The sequence below is a fragment of the Narcine bancroftii genome, chromosome 5 (assembly GCF_036971445.1).
Source record: "Narcine bancroftii isolate sNarBan1 chromosome 5, sNarBan1.hap1, whole genome shotgun sequence".
Taxonomy (NCBI): domain Eukaryota; kingdom Metazoa; phylum Chordata; class Chondrichthyes; order Torpediniformes; family Narcinidae; genus Narcine; species Narcine bancroftii.
The window spans coordinates 126,599,802-126,617,198 of record NC_091473.1 but is presented as its reverse complement, the minus strand read 5'-3'; the positions used below and the strand labels follow the sequence as shown (position 1 = coordinate 126,617,198).

The window sequence follows — 17,397 nt, the reverse complement described above, 5'->3', positions numbered from 1 at the left end:
GAAATGTAAAACAAAATCAGAATAGGACAGAAATTTCCAATATGTCAAGTATGGCAGTGGTTCAGTTGAAGGGAACACCTTTAATGTTAAATTCTTCATTTCTGTTGGCTTCTGCTGTATCTGCCTTGCTAGATGTGTTCAGCATTTTCTGATTTTGTTTCCCTGAAAATCAAGTTCCAAAAGCCCACAAGGTTTGGTAAGCCACGACTAGTTCTGGGCACCACAATTTATGAATAATTTGAAGGTATTGAAGAGATTCATGAGAAGACTTTAAGAGATGAAGTATTGCGGTTCCATGAATAGACTTTGGAAGTTGAGGCTTTTTTTTCACCCCTAGAGGACAAATTGTTGAAAGCAAATTTAGTAGCTTTAAAACACAAAAGTTCTGATATTTAAAAAAAATCTACTTGTGGATGTTTAGTAACAAAGTTTTACAGATTTAAAGGGAAGAACTAAAGGGCCAATCACATTATTTAAAGAAACCTCTTAACTATCAATGAGTGGGAGTGATCTGTATGATCTATATCACTGATATATTTCAGGAGTAGTCTTCAAGAAGAAATTAAATAAGTATTTGAAAGTACAATGAATGTGGCAAAAGTGGTTGCTTTTTGCAAGAGTCAGGAAACCTGATGGGCATATTGCTGATGGTTAGCTTAGACCAGGGGTGACCAACCTTTTAATTTTTAACTTAGTCATACAGCACAGTAACAGGCCATTTTAACCCACCAATCTGTGCTGCCCAATTAACCTACACCCCCGCTATGTACTTGTGGGCCAAAATGGCCTGTTGCCATGCTGTATGTCTAAATTAAAAATTAGAAGGTTGGCCACCGTTGGTTTAGATTCTATTGGTAATCAGATATTCATTTGATATAAATTAGTGCCTTCTAATGTATCTACAGTAAAAAAAACCCTGGAACCCAGCAACTATGGGGATTGATAAATGCCAGATAAATATAATTTCTGGTAGCTTGAGACTTAACAATGCTGAACTAATACACTTGCATAAAGAAAAAATCTTTTAAAAAAACAAAAATACTATACTGCACTTACACTGAACAAACTTCACTTGTACGAATATATAAATCTGAAAGCATTTTACTTTATCTTCAGTCGTATTCTTAACCATTGCTGCATCTGCAGCTTCCTCCCCTCCATGGAGCTGCCCGAAAGATGAACAATAGATCATTACCCCCCCCCCCCCCCCCCCGAGAAAGTTTACAGATAAATCCTCTGACTGGGTGACACTTACTAAGCAGGGATAAGGGAACACATTAAGAGAGTCACCCCAATGGCGAGTGGCATCAACTAGTTTTTCGTCGTGGGCGACGCCATTGATGTTTCACACAAGGTTATTCAAACTGCTACAAGGAAAGCACAACCAAGGCTGAATATTTGCTCCCATCTTCACGAAAGGTTTATGTGTTAGTTCAGAGAGCATTTACTTTTACAATTTTAAACTTACATATTTTTTAACCTATTATTTTATTTGAATTTTTAAAATTTATTTTTCTCATTTTATTTTTTGCCGGTTGCTTGAGGCTGCTGGTTGTTTGGATTCCAGATACCAGGGGTATAACTACTGAATCAAAATGACTTCATCATTTGTCCTATTCTAAGCATCTAAATTAAAAAGTAGCAAGCCAAGGAGGTAAATTGCCATTACTAGCCCCAGTTTCCTCCCTTCTTATCCACAATCTTGTATTGTTGAAGTAGCCTTCCTTATGCTGTACAAATTAAAAATTTCATAAATATATCACTTATTGTGTAACTTTTTTTCCAGCTATTCAAGCCCTCCGATCTGTTCTAAATGCTTTCTCCGTGGTGAACAGGAAAAACATGTTTGTGTACCAAGAAAGATCCACAAAGTCTGTATTTTATCTCCGGTAAGAAGGCACTGCAAAGTACATTGCCTGTGATACTGGAATAATTAGTATTAATGTTGTTGTCTTTACTCCAGCTCTGAAATTAAGAGAAAAAAAAATAAAAGAATGATATGATGGTTGGGACCGTAATGTGTTGAGGCAGCAGAAAATAGGTGTGTTGCATTCCTGACTTGATGTCCTTAGAAATGGGCAATAAAGGTCAGGGAAGGGGAACTGAATAGTTTTGAGTATTTAGAGAGCAACGTTGTTATTTATAAAGGCCCCTGGGCTCATTTTTCAGGCAGTAGGATTGTCTCAAGCTGTTGAAAAAAATCTTCAGATATGGTTGGACCTTTAGTCTTGTTTCAGCAGAAGATGTTTGAACAGCAGTTCCTGAATATATAGTTTTGTTGTCTTGTTTTAGATGCAGCAGATAAAAATATCACGTGAGAAAGGAGCTATTTTACACTTATGAATGTGATTCAGGAAGAAGCGTACTACTGATTTTTAAATAATGTTAAAATAGCAGGAACAGGTAAAAATGTAAATGTTAAGTGTAATTACAAGATGATATTTTTTTAGCTTCGCTGAAAATCTTGAGCAATTTTGGCTTTTCATTGGAACAAAAGGAAATGAGGATTTGTTTGACAAGCATAGAATTAGAAATAAACTGGTGTTGAAAGTCTAGGATTGGAAAAGCTGGATTGCTATATAATAGAGCTTAGCATTTTGTATACATTTCTTTGGCTTGGCTTCGCGGACGAAGATTTATGGAGGGGGTAAAAAGTCCACGTCAGCTGCAGGCTCGTTTGTGGCTGACAAGTCCGATGCGGGACAGGCAGACACGGTTGCAGCGGTTGCAGGGGAAAATTGGTTGGTTGGGGTTGGGTGTTGGGTTTTTCCTCCTTTGCCTTTTGTCAGTGAGGTGGGCTCTGCGGTCTTCTTCAAAAGAGGTTGCCGCCCGCCAAACTGTGAGGCGCCAAGATGCACGGTTTGAGGCGTTATCAGCCCACTGGCGGTGGTCAATGTGGCAGGCACCAAGAGATTTCTTTAGGCAGTCCTTGTACCTTTTCTTTGGTGCACCTCTGTCACGGTGGCCAGTGGAGAGCTCGCCATATAACACGATCTTGGGAAGGCGATGGTCCTCCATTCTGGAGACGTGACCCATCCAGCGCAGCTGGATCTTCAGCAGCGTGGACTCGATGCTGTCGACCTCTGCCATCTCGAGTACTTCGACGTTAGGGGTGTAAGCGCTCCAATGGATGTTGAGGATGGAGCGGAGACAACGCTGGTGGAAGCGTTCTAGAAGCCGTAGGTGGTGCCGGTAGAGGACCCATGATTCGGAGCCGAACAGGAGTGTGGGTATGACAACGGCTCTGTATACGCTTATCTTTGTGAGGTTTTTCAGTTGGTTGTTTTTCCAGACTCTTTTGTGTAGTCTTCCAAAGGCGCTATTTGCCTTGGCGAGTCTGTTGTCTATCTCATTGTCGATCCTTGCATCTGATGAAATGGTGCAGCCGAGATAGGTAAACTGGTTGACCGTTTTGAGTTTTGTGTGCCCGATGGAGATGTGGGGGGGCTGGTAGTCATGGTGGGGAGCTGGCTGATGGAGGACCTCAGTTTTCTTCAGTTCCTCAACATGATTATCCAACTGCACGAAAACCAACAAGGTCGGGTCAGATACAGCGATGAGCTCTCTGAACCCTTCTCCATTAACAATGGCGTGAAGCAAGGCTGTGTTCTCGCACCAACCCTCTTTTCAATCTTCTTCAGCATGATGCTGAACCAAGCCATGAAAGACCCCAACAATGAAGACGCTGTTTACATCCGGTACCGCACGGATGGCAGTCTCTTCAATCTGAGGCGCCTGCAAGCTCACACCAAGACACAAGAGAAACTTGTCCATGAACTACTCTTTGCAGATGATGCCGCTTTAGTTGCCCATTCAGAGCCAGCTCTTCAACATTAATTATCAGCTGTAAGATGCACTGCTATTACCAACAACGGAAGCACTATGTCGAATGTTCATGACATGATTTATGGCTGGTTATACTATTAAGAAAATAGAATTAAGATTCTATCTAGAATTAGTTTACAGATCACTGATGTTCTCATTGTAAGGTAAACTGTTTTAGATTAAATGGTGTACCAAACCAGGCGAAGAATACTTCTAATAATCAATGATTTGGATAACTGGCCTCTTTCAGTATTATAGTTTCAATGTAATTGATGAATGGGTCATATTGAGCTAAAATAAATGTAAATGTTTTTGTCATTTCATTTTAAGAACATCACTGAATATAATCTAGTATCTAATGTGAGAACTATTTTTTTTCCTTCTGCTCTTCGGCTATTCTGACAGGCTGTCTGAAACAATATGCAGTGGAAATACACTAGATTCAGATAGAGAATGTCAGTCCATGCTGACTTCCCGTTCATTGGCTTTAACGCGCAGCCAGGAACCAATTCTTGTTGATGAACTTGGGGTAAGTTGAAATAAGGAACATCTTAACAGCTCAAATAATATCACAGGTTGGAATAATGTGTTGAGATGCTGTATTATTGGGGTGTATTTTGCATTGCTTTAATAATGATTGAAATAGACCATATCAACGCTTAAGGAAAATGATGATGGTTACAATTTTGTTAAGGGATGTAGCACAAGGATAGTATCTGAAGAGAGATTACATCTGTCTTGATTCTATAAAATGATAGAGCAGATTAATGACCTCCTAGTTTGAGACCTATCAAGCCAGTTCTCTTAATTTCTGTTTTTTTGTTTAATCTAGAATTCTAAACCTTCTGATTCCATGTCCTCCCGAAGTGCAGAATCATCGCGACCCATTGGCCAAGTAGATAAGCACATTCTGCTAATGGTACATGGCGTAGGACAGGCAGGTAAGTTTGGTATCAGTGGCAGAAGAGGGCAATTATCCTGAGAATGAGTGTGCTGTGAATTTTAAATAGTGTCTGAGAGCAACAAATTAAATTGGCCAAATGATAAGCAATCAAATTTTCAAACTGGAAATTTAGCTGTAAAAATTGGGCTTGTAATATTAAGAAAGCCCTTTTCATCAATTTCTTTTGAAATTTTTTTTAACATTCAGCATTGAAATATCATGTACACTTTCATCTGAAATTATGGACAAGGTTTTTTTAAATCATCTGAAACTAATAAATTTACATGGGTGTTTCCTCGTGTTCTATGCCTCTCAACTTTCTTTTCTGCAATTCTTCACTTTTCTTAGCAGTTCTTGACTGATTGGGTAAGATGTTACCTAGCTCTTCACTGAGCGTCATCACAGCCCTTCCAGTTGGAAATGATAAGTAGCATCTATGGAAATGCTTTGAAGGTGGCTGACCCTTACCTCTAGTCTCGCCAGAGGTCATAGAACAAATGCTTGCAATAGTTCAGGTCTAAACAATTGGGTCCTGTTAAATTATGGTCATGAAAACAGCATTTTCAAAAAAATAAAGAACACATCTACAATAGCTGTTTTTTTACAATTTTTTTTATTTCTTTAAAAAAGCAGTCAAGTGTTCATTGCCTGAATGCAGCAGATCACTGGGGGGGCGAGCAAAATCCTCAATGCCTTTGAGCTGGAGGATTTTTCTGTGGTCCATATCTTGCGTCTCCAGCCAAAGTAGGCCGGCCTCGAGCTACTCAATGGCTTCAGACACTTTCGGGGGTGGGGGCGGAGGCTCCTCATTATCACCCTTCTGTGGTTCGGGAACTGGTGCTATAGTAGCGTTACGGATGATCTCAGAGCCTGTCATTCGCTCACATGTTGGGCATTTGTCATCGGTAGAGCACCACTGGTGAAAATCCTCTTTGCTAATTGGAAACGCCCTCTGCGCCTCACCCACCTCTTCATCTGTAAAGCCATAGAATTCTTACTCTTCATCAACTTCATAATCTTCTTTGGTGGATTTTCGAGATGAAAAGGCCCTTCACCCACCATTTTTCCACAGATGAGGAGCTGACTGCTCCCCAGCCCTTCCCACCAAAGAGGCAGACTTCTTTAATGCTCATGCTTTTCAGATAGTGTTCCAGCATTGTTAATTCATCTACAATTTCATAAATTAATTCACGCCTGTAATTCTGCTTGAACATGGAGATGATCCCCTGATCTAGGGGCTAGCTCTTAGATGTAGTGTTCTTTGGGAGGTAGGAATCTCTGATCTTTCCATCGTGGCTTAATAGGTTGGCAGCAGATGGATGAGCGGGACAGTTGTCAAGCAAAGGAAGAGCTATGAATTCTAGCTTTCGTTTACGCAAATGATCGCAGACAGCAGGGACAAAAGTTATGTAAAACCAATCCTCAAGGATAACACTGGTCATCCAAACATTGCTGCTATGTGTGTACTTGAATGGTAATGACTTCATGTTGACATGGTGGAAACAGTGAGACAAACTAAATTTGCCAATCATGAGTTGTTTTAACTTGTGTTCCAGTCTTATTAACACAGAACAACAATATGATCTGATCTTTGCATTGTTTGAACCCCTCACGTCGTTTGTTAGTCTGTGTGCAATATGGCATCATCTTGTAGCAGAGGCCTGTTTCGTTACAATTGTACACTTATTCTCCAATGTAGCCACCTTCTTCTAAGAGAATTTTTAGTTCTGCCCGGTATTTGCTGGCGACAACACTGTCGGCTGAGCAAATTTCTCCAGACACTAACACTTGAGAAATCCCGTGATGGAAGTTAAACCAGTCTAGCCATCCATTGCTAGCTTTGAACTGTGAGGTTTCTCCGTTGATCAGCTGGTCAAACATCTCACCAAATGTTGATTCGGGTATGCTGAGGTCACGTGCAACTTGGGTTTGGCTTTTATTCTTAATCGCGTCAAGTGCATGAAGCTTATCTTTCGTGGAAAAAACTTTTCACCTTCTAATGGTGTGTTCCATTTTTATCTGAAAATAATTTAAATTCTGGAAAGAGGAATAAAACAGGCTCCACTGGTTGTTCATTTTATATCCAGAATCGCATTAAATTGGGGTTCCACTGTTTGTTCGTTTTATATCCAGAATCATATCTCTCATATTCACAAATATTCAGAAATATTCGAAAATAACTAAATATAACTAAGATTTCAAAATATTGTTTAGTTTTAATTCTCTATTCAATGTGAAAATGCCAAGAGGAATTAAACACTTTAGAATTAACTCAATTACATAAAATATATAAACTATCATGCACTTCTCTCTCAAATCCATTCTTAGCCCTTCATTTAAATCAGTAATTTTCAAACTCCCCCCTCCCCCCAACTCACATTCCACCATAAGTGATCCCTATGCCATGTGCTCTGTGATTACTTAAGGTGGTATGTGGGTGGGATGTGAGAACCACTGCTCTAGACCCAATTGTTACTGAAATATTTTGCTTGAGAAAAATTGAAATTGGCCTCTTTCCTTTGACGTTATGGAAACGTGCATACATAACAAGTCAATTAGGTATAATTAATACAGAGGTTTTCAAACTTTTTCTTTCCACTCACATGCCACCTTAAGCAATCCTTTAGTAATTGCATAGGGATTTCTTACTGCTGTGGAATGTGAGTTTGGGGGGGGGGGGGGCATTTAAAAACCACTGATTTAGGTGAACAGGATTGCAATGATGTGGACATATTTTCTGGCATTATTCTCCTTGAGTGAACTGGGAAACCTAATATTAGAATGCAGTTTTGAAATCCCTATTAGTCAATTTTGAAGAAACACATTTGCATGAGATTTCCAAACTGGACAACTAATTTGGGAAAACATCACTAACTTAGTAGATTTGCCAGAATTTTGATCTGTTGGGTACTCTTTCACTTGTATCTCCGTAACTATAGAACATCCGTATCACATGAAATAAAGCATGGATTTATCTTGCCTTTCAAAACTGAAATAACCACAACAATTTTTTTTATAAGGATATGAAAGGAACTAGATGAACTTACACTTCTACGCCTAGAAAGTGCATTACATTGCGGCATTATTCTTTGATTTTCAGCTTTTGAGCTGTGGTTGTATTTTCTAATCTGGGATTAGCAAATTATAAGTGAAAATTAATAAATCCAAAACCAGAAAATAAATAGTAATGTATTTCAGTTTATAAATATGAACTCGAAACATAGAAAAACATTAAAAAAATTACAGCACACAACAGGCGCTTTGGCCCACAAAGAAATTACTAGGCTTTCCCATAGCCCTCTATTTTTCTAGAGACTTTTGGATAGGTACATGAAGTCTCTTAAAAGGACCCTCATCTTTCTGCCTTCACTACAGTTGCCAGCAGCCCATTCCACGGACTCTCTGTATTTAATTTAAAAAAAACCTTACCCTGACAACTCCACTGTACCTACTCCCCTGTGTTCTCTTGTGACGACCATTTCAACCCTGGGGGGAAAAAAAAATCTAACTATCCACATGATCAATGCCTCTCATCATCTTAAATATCTAATTTCTTATTCTCTACCACTCCAAGGAGAAAAGGCTGAGTTCACTCAACCTGTTTTCATAAGGCCTGGTCCCTAAACCAGGCAACTGTTAAATTTTGATTAAAAAATTAGGAAATCTTTTTTTTTAAACAAACTGACCTGGAGGAACTAAAGCATTTATGTAAGGAAAGACAAAAATCATTAAGTTGTGATGCTCGTCATTAAAGCCCCAAAACCCAGCAGCAATAGACATTCACCAAGACAAGTAGTTACTTAAACAAAAGTTATGTTTAATTATCTTTAAACGTGAAAACAGAACCAAACTTTAACTTAACTCTATTAACTTAACTAACCCAACTTAACCCCCTAATTCTAAGTGTATGTAATGTGTGTGTAAATTTAAGAAAAATTATTTGGTTCACAGTTCAATCTCTCTTCTCCTTCTTCCAAGTTCTCTGGTTGCAGGCCATTCTTATACTGTGCACAGAATTTAACATGTATAAAGTTCACCAGGCTTTGGTGTTCGAAAGGTAAATGTTTACCGCTCAGGAAGATTCTTTTTAGGTTTGCAGAGAGAGATATGTTGCTCCAGGATTTTCACAACTGAGGTACCACCATTCGTCACGTCAATGTCTTGCTGATGAAACTTGTCCCATTAGGGTTCTCCACATGATAACCTCTTTCTTTCAGGCTACCACAGAGTTCCTTTCTGTTCTACTCATTCCAAGAAAAACATCAGATAGATAGCACTTCCAGCCATCCACCACTCTGGAGTTCCTGTTTCAGTTCCAACAAGCTTCTCAAGCTTGTTTCAGCTGTGACTCTCTCCATCTCAGATTCCAACTGCCAGCCACATGTACCCCCCCCCCTCTCTCTCTCTCTCTCTCTCTCTCTCTCTCTCTCTCTCTCTCTCTCTCTCTCTCTCTTCCCCCCTTACTTGCAAAAAAAAAACCCGTCCTTCTCCAGGAAACAATAGGAGTTAGTCTTCTGCTCCCATGTGTTGTTTTTAAGTAAACAAGAACCCAGGAGTGATCTTTGAGTGAGCACTTTCCAGAAAGGTCAGAAGTCTTGTAAAAATGTTCAACACAGATGACCTGTCTCCAGTCCATTCATTTCATGACATCATTTCAATTAGCACCTACTTGTGAAATGTGCACAGCATTCTCCATAGTTTCTGTAAAGTCACTGAATATTATTCAGTATTTCAAATTCGATCTGTTTTAAAGTGTGTTTGTATATAACTTTCTCTAATTTTACTAATTTATCTCTCAAAAACATCACCAAAATATTACATCACAAGAGAACATTTAAAAACTTTCTTCGGTCAAATGTGTTTCAAACCCTCGGTCACTCAGTACATTTCTGGTCACAATATTATAAAATTAACATTTGAAAGGCTGCAGATTTGCATGGTTAAACTAGAAATGGGAAGTTGTGCCTATTGGTAAAAAAAGGAACAAATTGGGTCTCTTGAAAAAAGAAAGTTGAGGGGGTGACCTAATGAAGGTCATTAAAATCATGTACCAAATAAGCATAAACAGAGGATTTCATGAGGGATTTCACTGAGGGCCACATGAAAAAGATTAGATAGATGGGCACCAAGAAATTAAACAGGCAATTCAGAAGAAACTCCTTCACTGAGAACATAGAACTTGTGACCCAGGGGAATAGTTGGGCTGAAGAAAACAGATGGATTTAAAGATAAACCAGGAAAGCAAAAAAGGGAAATGGAAATAGTTATGCTAATAGCATAAGAACCATGGCAGCAGGTTCAAATCAAACCTAAATGTTGTCTTTAACTGGGTGCGCTCCTCAGTTTTAGAGTGGTAACTATTTTACTATGGTACTCACAATTATATGTTGGAATTACTTCCGTGCAGAAAATTTGTTAATGTAAGTGCTAACATTTTATCCTCAGCAATGAGGTTTGTACTCATTTCAGTTTGACTTGCAATGTGCTGTTTCTCATAGATTGTTGGAATAACACTTCCGATATCCACAGGGCCTGAAATCACAGATGAATTGGTGAAGGTCCTGCGAAGGCGGTTGGACGAGGCAACACTTGATATCATTACCGTTATGCTAGTCAGGAACTGTAAACTAACTCCTGCTGATGTCGAGGTACAGCAAATTCTGAAATCGTGGCAAGTTGCAATATTTCTGAAATTAAAAGTACGACGTTACTTGGTTGAAGTTGGGTTTGCGGATGGTAAATACACTTATAAAGGTAAAACATGAAAATCTGTAGAGACAGTGTCTGAAGTAAAATGTTGAAGAAACAGCAGGTCAAACAGTGCCCTTTATATGGCAAAGGTAAAAATACATATCCAATGTTTCGGGAATTGTCGGACTGGCCTTACCCTACCCTCAATTTGGTCTATGTGTCGTCTGAGTCCAGCGTGCTCGTTGAATGAAGTGATAGGAGAAGGTTTTCGGTTTCACAATCAGTTTATTACATAGTACAAGAATAAAGCTTAACAGAGCTCTGGTTCAGTCGTTAGTTCATAGGTCACCTGCTCGGTGAGCTATTTCCCAAGACTGACTCCTACTGTAGTCTCTTCTGTTTATATAGATCAACATTATTACACTGAACAAAAGTTGGCTTTCTTTGATAGACTCATGCATAAGATTTATCTCAAGCAATTTCCTGCTCTGCAATTATCTATGGTGTAGACCTCCTATCTTAATCCCCAAGGCCAGAACATTCTGTTTTAGTGTAACCTTGGGGAAGAAAGTATTTTCTCTCTTTGTATTTGGAGTCAGCAAATTCTACACATACTATAATCAGGCAACTTTTCTACAAACTGTGGCTGTTATTTAATTGCATTCCTATTTCCCCTAAACAGTATAATTGAAGTAAATAGTAAATTGTTACATAGTAATGGATTAATGAATACATCATGAATAGTACATAGGCATATTTTCCATGATTACAACCCCTTAGTTCTAACAGCTTGAGCCCTTATCAAGGTAGAAAAAATGTCAGCAGGCATCTGAATAAAGATTGGTGGAGGAGGGGGGATAGTAAATGTACCTTTCTTTAGCTACTTAACCAATTGCTACAGCCGCCATCCTAAACCGTCCAAAATTTCAGCTATGGCACTGCAGTGGAGAGGAATGTAGTGAGTGTTGTGAAAAGCCACATTACCTCAAGCTAGAGAATAACATAGGGTGAAATAATATAAAGCAGCATATCCAAAAACCTGATCAATCATGCCAAGTAGAACTTCAAGAACGAAATAAAAACTGCTGTGATGTTGCTTCTAGTTTGGTTTTAATGGTGCAAAACAAGTCCACAAGATGGCAGTAGTAGCTTGTTGCAATAAGTGATGATTTTGCTTTTGAAATGAAGAACTATTCAGTTCAGCAAAGATATATTTAAATAAAAATCATGTCCATTTTTATCCACTGGATTCTTACATCTTTAAAATATTCAATTGTGCTGACAATGGCCACTCAGTTCTGATATTATATATATTTTGGTACTCAGCCCAAGAATTTGCGATAAATCTCAATAACCTGTGCAGGTTAATAAACTATCTGGATCTGTTGGGTTTTTTTTAATTATATTTTTTCTCTTCCAGTTTATACAGCCTCCTGGGGCAGCTCCAACAGAAGTAGTTCAGTTTACAATCTCCCATAGGTGTCTACCTTGGCTTTATGCTGTTGCACATTACCTGCGTCAGAACCTCCTGATTTTCCTTCATACTCCAAAGTACACAGACAGTAATGTGGAACATCATTTTCAGGTAATTTTCTAGGCAAGGGGGCTATGATTGGTGGAAGATGTTTTATCCCTAAGGCCAACATAGCTATAACTTATTTTGTGTGCATTAATTCTGCAGCTTTTCTAATCTATATACGATGTTGATCATGTTTGTCTTGTGTCTTAATCAATCAATCAGAGTTGTTGTAGACTGCATACCATGTTTCACACCTTACTCCTAGGAAATGCGCAACTTTTTCAAACCCAGTTCCAACAATGGAGTTTCACTAAGGCTCAAGGGAGGATTATGGATAAAATTTTAGATTAATATATTGCTAATTATGAGGATTCCACCTGAACAGGAGCAATAACAGTAACTTCCTATTAGGATGCAATTTACATTTTAGGGACTTTGAACTGCCCTCTCATTTAACTATGGAGTGACCTGCCTGTGAAATTTCTGGAGGAAATGTTATAGTTATGCTGTTATGTAGCTACCTAGTTGTCACATTGTCAGATATCCAGTTGTAGATTTAAATGTGATAATTTTTATGTTACACAATAGAAAAACATGCAATGCATTGAGCTCCCTAGTATCTGCATTAACAACTTGCTAGGTCATATTCTTGTGCATACATAATCATTTACACTTGTATTGCACCATGCAGAATTTTATATTTATTCAGAATACTTCAAAGTTCATATTATTGTCAGAGTACATACATTGCATCATATACAGCCCTATTTCTTGAATACAGTTTTTCTTGCACTACCGATCAATGGAAATTCTGCCTTGTCTGGAGAAAAAAAGAATTTCCCTCTTGTTTACATTTCTCTTTTCTGTGTATACACACACACACACACACACACACACACACACACACACACACAGAAGAGAGAAATGTAAACAAGAGGGAAATGCAAACAAACTGCAATACAGAAAATAAATATTCAATAATAAATAATGTGTAAAGTAAGAATACAGTATTTAAATCAGTCTGAGTTTGTTGCATGCTGGTTGAGGCAGTGGCAACCATTCCTAAACCTGGTGGTACGAGTGTGCTCACTACCTTTTGTAGGGCTTTCTGCTCATTTGTATTGGTGCCCCCATACTAGGCCATGATGCAGCTGTCAACACGTGTTCCACTGCACATCTGTAGATATTTGCCAAGATTTTCAATGTCACACAGAAGCTTTCTTCACAATGACGTTCATGTGTTGGGTCAAGGAAAGGTCCTCCTAAATAATAAATCCCAGGAATATAAAATTTACTCATCCCCTCCACCTCTGATCCTCAGTGATCACTGGTTCTGGTTTTCCCTTCCTGAAGTCATCAGTCAGCTCTTTGGTTTTGGTGGCAAGGCGGTTGTTTGTATACCATTCAGCCAAGTTTTCAATGTTCCTCCTGTATGCTGACTCATGGCCCCTATTTAAAATAACATAGTACCATGTATCATCAAAAAAATGTGTAGATGGTGTTATTGTCATTACTGAGTCCCATAGTCCTGGGTATAAAGCTAGAAGAGCAGAGGGCTAAGGACACAGTCTTCTGGTGCTCTGCTACTGATGGAGATTGTGGAAGAGATGTTCTTAACAATACTCACTGATTGTGGTTTGAAGGTGAGGAAGTCCCAGATTCAAATACACAATAGGGTATTGAGGCCAGGGTATTGGAGTGTGCAGTTTGTTTTGAGTGAGTGATGGTATTGAATGCCTAACTGTAGTTGATAAAGAGCATCCTGACGTATGCGTCTTTGCTGTCCAGGTATTCCAGGGCTTTGTGTAGAGCCAGTGACATGGTATCTGCCAAAGACCTGTTGCTGCGGTAGGCAAATTGGAATGGATCCATGTCGCCACTTAATGTTTCAACACCAGCCTCTCAAAACACTTCATCATTAGTGGATGTGCCACTGGTCCGTAGTTATTTAGGCAAGTTTCCACATTCTTCTTGGGCACAAGTACCTTTGTGCCTGTTTGAAACAGATGGGTGTCACACTCTTTCAGAATGAGATATTGAAGATATCCGTGAAAACATTGAAAAGTTGGTCAGCACATGTTTTCACTACTCAGCTGGGTACTCCATCCAGACAGGATCCTTTCCTTGGATTCACTTTCGTGAAGGCAGCTCTCACATCATCCTCGAATACTGACAGTAGAGGAATTTCAGGGTACCTGGGGGTGTGCAATAGTTCTTCCTTCTGGTGGTGAAATTGGGTGGAGAAGGCATTGAGATCACCTGGAAGTCAAGCTTTGCTGTCTCCTATTGCACCGGATTTGGTTTTGGAGCAGGTTAAGTCATTTAGGCCTTGTCACACATGTCGGGTATCTTTTTCTGAAATACTTTATTTATAAAGTTTTACGACAATATAATTACATTACATTCAACTATAAATTATTTCAAAAGAAATTATACATGTGGTATATTATCCTCCTATCCCTCCCAACCCCTAAAAAGGAAAAAAGAAAAGTAAAAAAAAACCAGAATGCCAAGAAAAATGAAACATTTATACTGTAAAATCTTTTGGAGGTAACCAAAAAGTGAGGTCTTCAGAGAGTCAATTATACATGCAAACCAAAATTTTGAATATATGGGCTTCATATTTTCCAAAAATCATGATGTTTATCTCGCAGATTATAAGTAATTTTCTCTAATGGTATACAACTACGAAGTTCCGCATGCCATCTTTCCATGCCTAAATCTATTCTGACTTGATATTGCAATACATTTCCTAGAAACTGCTAAAGTAATTAACACAAATTCAATTTGATAAAGATTTAATTTTAATTTTGTTCTTATAACCTTAATATTACTCAATAAAAATAACATCGGATCCTGTGGGAATTTGACCCCTACCCAAAATTGTCGAACTTTAGGACAATGCCAAGTTGAAAGGAGGAAAAAAAATGTTCCAACCTCAGACCTACATCTGAAACATAAATCTGATACGGCAGGATTTAATGTTTTTGGAATCAAATGTAATTGATGTTAAAAAATTGTACTAACATATCTTACATTTATAAGTTGACATATAATTCTTACACAAATCCATCCAATCCTTTTCACCCATTTGACTATTTAAATCTAATTCCCATCTTAATCTTGATTTGGTTTTGGAGCAGGTTGTGTCATTTAGGCCCTGCCACAGCTGTTGAGTATTCTTCGTTGTTTCATTTTTCATCCAGAATCTCCATTTCTCCTGGCAGATTACTTTCCATAGGTGATATCTGCTCCTTGTGTGATGTTCTCAGTCTCCGGACTTGAATGCCTGTGATCTGGATTCAGCAGGTTCTGGATTTCATTGTTTATTTATGGCTTCTGATTACAGAAAAACTTGAACAATTTGATGGGGACACACTCGTCCACAACTGTTTTGATGAAGTCTGTGATGACTCTTGTATAATCATTCAGATCCTCAGCTGAGGTCTTGAACACCAACCATTCTTCAGCCTCCCACTGCCATCTTCTGGCTGTTTTGATCTCTGGAGCCTCACTTTTCAGCTCTTTATATATATGCAGGCAGAAGGAGACTTGCCAAAATGTGGTGTTGAGAACGAATTTGCAAGTGTCATTCTTTTGATTACCTGTGAATAATGGAAGAGATTGGGTGAGGTGAATGTTTTACAATGGATTGATCTGTAATTAGTTTTGGTGGCATGAAATTGTCTCATTGTTTTACTTTGTAGCATTACACTCATGGAAAAAATGTATCTGATGCTGACATCTATCTCTACAATAAGCCTGGTGGTCAAGGAACTGGTGGGAAAGGTAACAATTTCCTTTAATACTTTGATGAAATACGTATTAATTTTTAAAGAGGAATATTGATATCTCAATAAAAACTAGATCAATATTAAAATTTCATCATTCATTAATCTCTGTTTACAAATATTGTTCTGCCTGAAATGTAAAGTAAGCTGCTATTTGCCTGTCTTAATATAATTTTGCTTAATTTCTTTCCTTCCATTAAAGTATCCAGATTAATTTTGAAATCCATTTGCTGCAGTTGAAACATGTAGTGTTCCTTAGCCAAGTTTTATAATTATTTTTTGGCTCAACATCCTATTGTATTTGCAAGGATCCATTTTAACAAGATCCTATATACTTTAAGTGTTTAAATAACCATTATTGTACCTCCTGCACAGATACCTGTGAGGAAACTACTTTGAAACCACTTTAATTATTTGAGGACAATTTTTTCAGGTTACTAGGCAAGTTATTAGTTACCATGTTCAAATGCAGAAGTACTACTTTACTGACAAGTCAAGTCACCTTTATTTATTGTTCAAACCATACTCGCACAGTAAAGATGGAAGAATGTTTCTCCAGGATCACGGACCATATTTACATAAATATAAGTTAGAATAGAAGTTAAACACATTAAAATATAAAGACATATACAGTAAAAGTCCATGGTACGCATTCCACATATCTTCTGGGAATTCAGGAGCCTGGTGGCTTGGGGGGGAAAAAGCAGTTTCCCAATCAGGACATAAGGGCCCGAGTGCTACGGTACATCCTACCAGATGGCAGAAGGGAAAAGAGTTTACATGAGGGGTGTGTGGGGACATTCATAATGTTTATTGTAACCTACGGTGGCTACAAAGATTTTAGATTTAGACTTACAGCACATTAAAAGACCCTTCTAGCCCACGAGTCTGTGCCACCCAATTACACCCAAATAACCTACAACTCCAAGATGTGTTTTTTTTTGAAGGGGATAGAAATTCAGACAGTCATGGGGATAACTGCTTACAGAGAGTGCTGGATTTGAAGCCAGTCACTGGCACTTAACCGTGACATCTATGGTTCCATTGGAAAATTTCATCATGTAGAAAGCAGAAAGTAAAGGCAGCAGAAAACAGAAAGTTATAGCACAATTACAGGCCTTTTGGCCCGCAATGTATATATGTATACATTTTTAAAAAAATTAAACTTTCCCTGCCTCATAATCCTCTATTTTTCTTTTATCCATGTGTCTGTCTAATTGTCTCTTAAATACCCCTATTGTTGAAGCCTCCAGCTCCACCCCTGTCACTGCTTTCCATGCATCCATAACTCTCTATGTTTTAAAAAAAACCAAAAAAACTTACCTCTGATGTCTCCTATAAATCTTCCTCTTTGTACAGATGTAACAAGTATACCATTTTAGATGCTGTGGGGGGGGGGGGGGTCGGTGGGATGTAGCGGGTGGAAACGACATACCAGGAACAAACCATGGCAATCAAGTGTCCGCCATGGAGTCTCGTCCTGTGGCTAAGAAGGGAAGGGAGGAGAAACGGTGAGCTGTATTGATAGGGGATTCCATAGTTAGGGGGACAGATAAGAGGTTCTGTGGAAGAGATTGAGTATCCCGGATGGTATGTTGCACTCAGATAGAGCTCACATCATCCTCAGA

At 38.5% G+C, this 17,397-nt stretch overlaps 1 protein-coding gene across 10 annotated transcripts in view; it reads left to right on the top strand.

Moving 5' to 3' along the window:
• The window catches only part of szt2 (SZT2 subunit of KICSTOR complex), a 289,561-nt gene that overhangs the window by 152,375 nt on the left and 119,789 nt on the right, over positions 1 to 17,397 (top strand). For all 10 annotated transcript variants that reach the window (XM_069939008.1, XM_069939001.1, XM_069939006.1 and 7 more), the window contains 6 exons: positions 1,787 to 1,889; positions 4,231 to 4,354; positions 4,658 to 4,766; positions 10,298 to 10,416; positions 11,880 to 12,044; positions 15,686 to 15,767. In XM_069939008.1, coding sequence (XP_069795109.1) covers positions 1,787 to 1,889; positions 4,231 to 4,354; positions 4,658 to 4,766; positions 10,298 to 10,416; positions 11,880 to 12,044; positions 15,686 to 15,767 — 702 coding nt within the window. The remainder of the gene's footprint in view (positions 1 to 1,786; positions 1,890 to 4,230; positions 4,355 to 4,657; positions 4,767 to 10,297; positions 10,417 to 11,879; positions 12,045 to 15,685; positions 15,768 to 17,397) is intronic.